This window comes from Grammomys surdaster, unplaced genomic scaffold, assembly GCF_004785775.1.
Source record: "Grammomys surdaster isolate TR1022 unplaced genomic scaffold, NIH_TR_1.0 97, whole genome shotgun sequence".
In the NCBI taxonomy this organism is placed as follows: domain Eukaryota; kingdom Metazoa; phylum Chordata; class Mammalia; order Rodentia; family Muridae; genus Grammomys; species Grammomys surdaster.
In genome coordinates, this window is record NW_021604576.1 from 2,861,463 (window position 1) to 2,863,918 (window position 2,456).

Genomic DNA, 2,456 nt, shown 5'->3' on the forward strand with positions numbered 1-2,456 from the left:
TGTTTCAGAAAGGATGAACTACAGAGGAAGACTTGCTCTGAAGGTGGATAGCATCCTTACATGGGGTCTAAATGCCATTAAAAAGGAACAAGCAGAAGGGACACATAACATTTTATATTCTTCATGTACAAATCTTTTATTTTTCGATTATATTCCAACAAAACTTTAAGAAAAAAGAATTACTTTTTTTTGAAGATTTATACTAATGATCTTAGTGTTTTGAGTAAGTCACAAAATGCATCATGGGAAGGCCCTGAAAAGAAAGATGTATTTACATCACATTTCAGGAAACCAGTGGCCTTGAGCACCAGGACAGTGGAGTGCCTGGAGCAACAAGTATTACATTGTCTGGAGAACAGTGAATTTTCTTGCGGTATTTTTCATTGACCATGAATCATTTATGCTATGACATGAGCTATGAACAGAAGAGATTCTGAGAAAATATATGCTGCTGATACCTTTGCCCTGTAGATGTTAAATACAAGGAAAAAGATAACAGCTATGACTTAGACTCTTGTGACCAAATACCTGAGAAAAACAACTTCAGGAAGAAAGAATTTGCTGTGAGTCACAGATATGTAGGAGTTATTTCATTGGTTGACTCCATTCCTTTGGTCTTGTGGTGCAGTTGAAGATGATGGTGGGATGAATATGTGTCTAAGGAGACTATTCATTTCACAGTGGACAGGAAGTAGAGCACAGCAGCTTACATCATGGAAGACAGAAAGCAGGGAGAGAAAATACATGAAGGGCTCGAGGCAAAATATAGCCCCTAAGGATATGTCCCTAGTGATACATTCCTTTCAACTAGACCTTCCCTCCTCCTTTCTACCATTTTCCAATAATGCTTCTGATCATGAATACATAATGTGATTAATTCATAATTAGGCCAGACCCTTCATAGTCTGATTACTTCTGGAAATGATCTCTCAAACATACCCAGAAGTGTGTTGTTGTTGTTGTTACCAATTTACTGTGTCTTCACATGCAATAAAGTTGATAATCAAGATCAGCTCTGTCCTATACATAAACACACACAGCAAATATGAGTGCATGTATAAGACTTGTACAAGATCAAGTGAGCCAAGATCCATATCTATTATGGAAGGGCCTGCCACCCTTGATTGAGAAGATATTGCCAATTGATAGTTGCTTGGGCATTCAGTTGTTTCCTCTGAGAATCTACCCGGGCTCCAATAGATGGCTACACCCATGCACATATGGGCAATAATAAAAACTCAGTGAGTTTAGAAAAATATCAGGAAAGGGATACACATCATTGCATTGTAGTAATTTAGTACAAAACATTATTTAAACAACAGTTAGGAAACAAAAGGAAAAGACTTGATTTTATTATAGCCCATAGAAGTGAAGAATATTCATTTGCTTTCATTGTGTTAGTGTGCAGCACGCCACAGTTATGATCAGAGGACAATCATTATAGAACAAATGGATATCTTGCTCAAAGTTTTTCCCATCTTCACAGGGTTCAATGACCAGCTGTTGCTTGCTTGCAAAAGAAGTGTGTGGTAAATACAATGAGCTGCAGGCACACTGCATAAAGTACCACTGTGGTGAGAAAGGTGGCATTTAAAATCTAATGAAGTAGGTCGTGTTCTCATCTTTACAACTAAGTCACTGGATAGCTTTGAGCTATGCTGATTGATTGGTTGTACTCAACCAATACTGAACAACTAGGAGATCTCAGCCTAATCAGAATGAATGCTGGCTTTCATGTTACAATATTAAAAATAGCATCAGGAGTGACGAGAGGCTTTGTCCGGTTCTGCGGTCCTTCCATGAGGGTGTTTCCACGGGCTGGGAGGTTTGTCCTTTCATTGCATTCATTAACAGGTCAAAATGCAGATCTTCGTGAAGACCCTGACCGGCAAGACCATCACCCTAGAGGTGGAGCCCAGTGACACCATCGAGAACGTGAAGGCCAAGATCCAGGATAAAGAGGGCATCCCCCCTGACCAGCAGAGGCTCATCTTTGCCAGCAAGCAGCTGGAAGACGGCCGCACCCTCTCTGATTACAACATCCAGAAAGAGTCAACCCTGCACCTGGTCCTCCATCTGAGGGGTGGCTATTAATTCTTCAGTCGGCATTCCCAGTGGGCAATGATGGCGTTATTCTGCACTCTAGCCATTTGCCCCAATTTAAGTTTAGAAATTAAATGTTTCAATAATAGCTGAACCTCTGTTAAAAATGTTAATAAAGGTTTTGTTGCATGGTAAGCAAAAAAAAAAAAAAAGCACCAGGTCTTCTTATGAGCCTGGAAAGTGTTGGATTTCTTCTATCTCAGCATCATTAATACTTTGTATTGGATAGTTCTTTGGTTGCTCTAAGCATAAATAGAATTGTTAGTCACGTGCCACATTCCCAATCATTAGCCTCTAGTTACTATATGCTAGTGTTCATGTCTCTTACAAATGCATACAAAGGAACTATGGCT

At 39.6% G+C, this 2,456-nt stretch overlaps 1 protein-coding gene across 1 annotated transcript; it reads left to right on the forward strand.

Annotated features, from left to right (window-relative positions):
• Positions 1-1,838: 1,838 nt before the first annotated feature.
• Positions 1,839-2,114, forward strand: LOC114631307 (ubiquitin-like). The gene has a single exon (XM_028779602.1). It carries the CDS (start codon positions 1,861-1,863, stop codon positions 2,092-2,094), a length of 234 nt encoding a protein of 77 aa, XP_028635435.1. The 5' UTR covers positions 1,839-1,860; the 3' UTR covers positions 2,095-2,114.
• Positions 2,115-2,456: the final 342 nt, after the last annotated feature.

Coding starts and splice junctions, on each gene's coding strand:
- LOC114631307 (XM_028779602.1), top strand. CDS start 1,861: ATGCAGATCTTCGTGAAGACCCTGACCGGCAAGACCATCACCCTAGAG.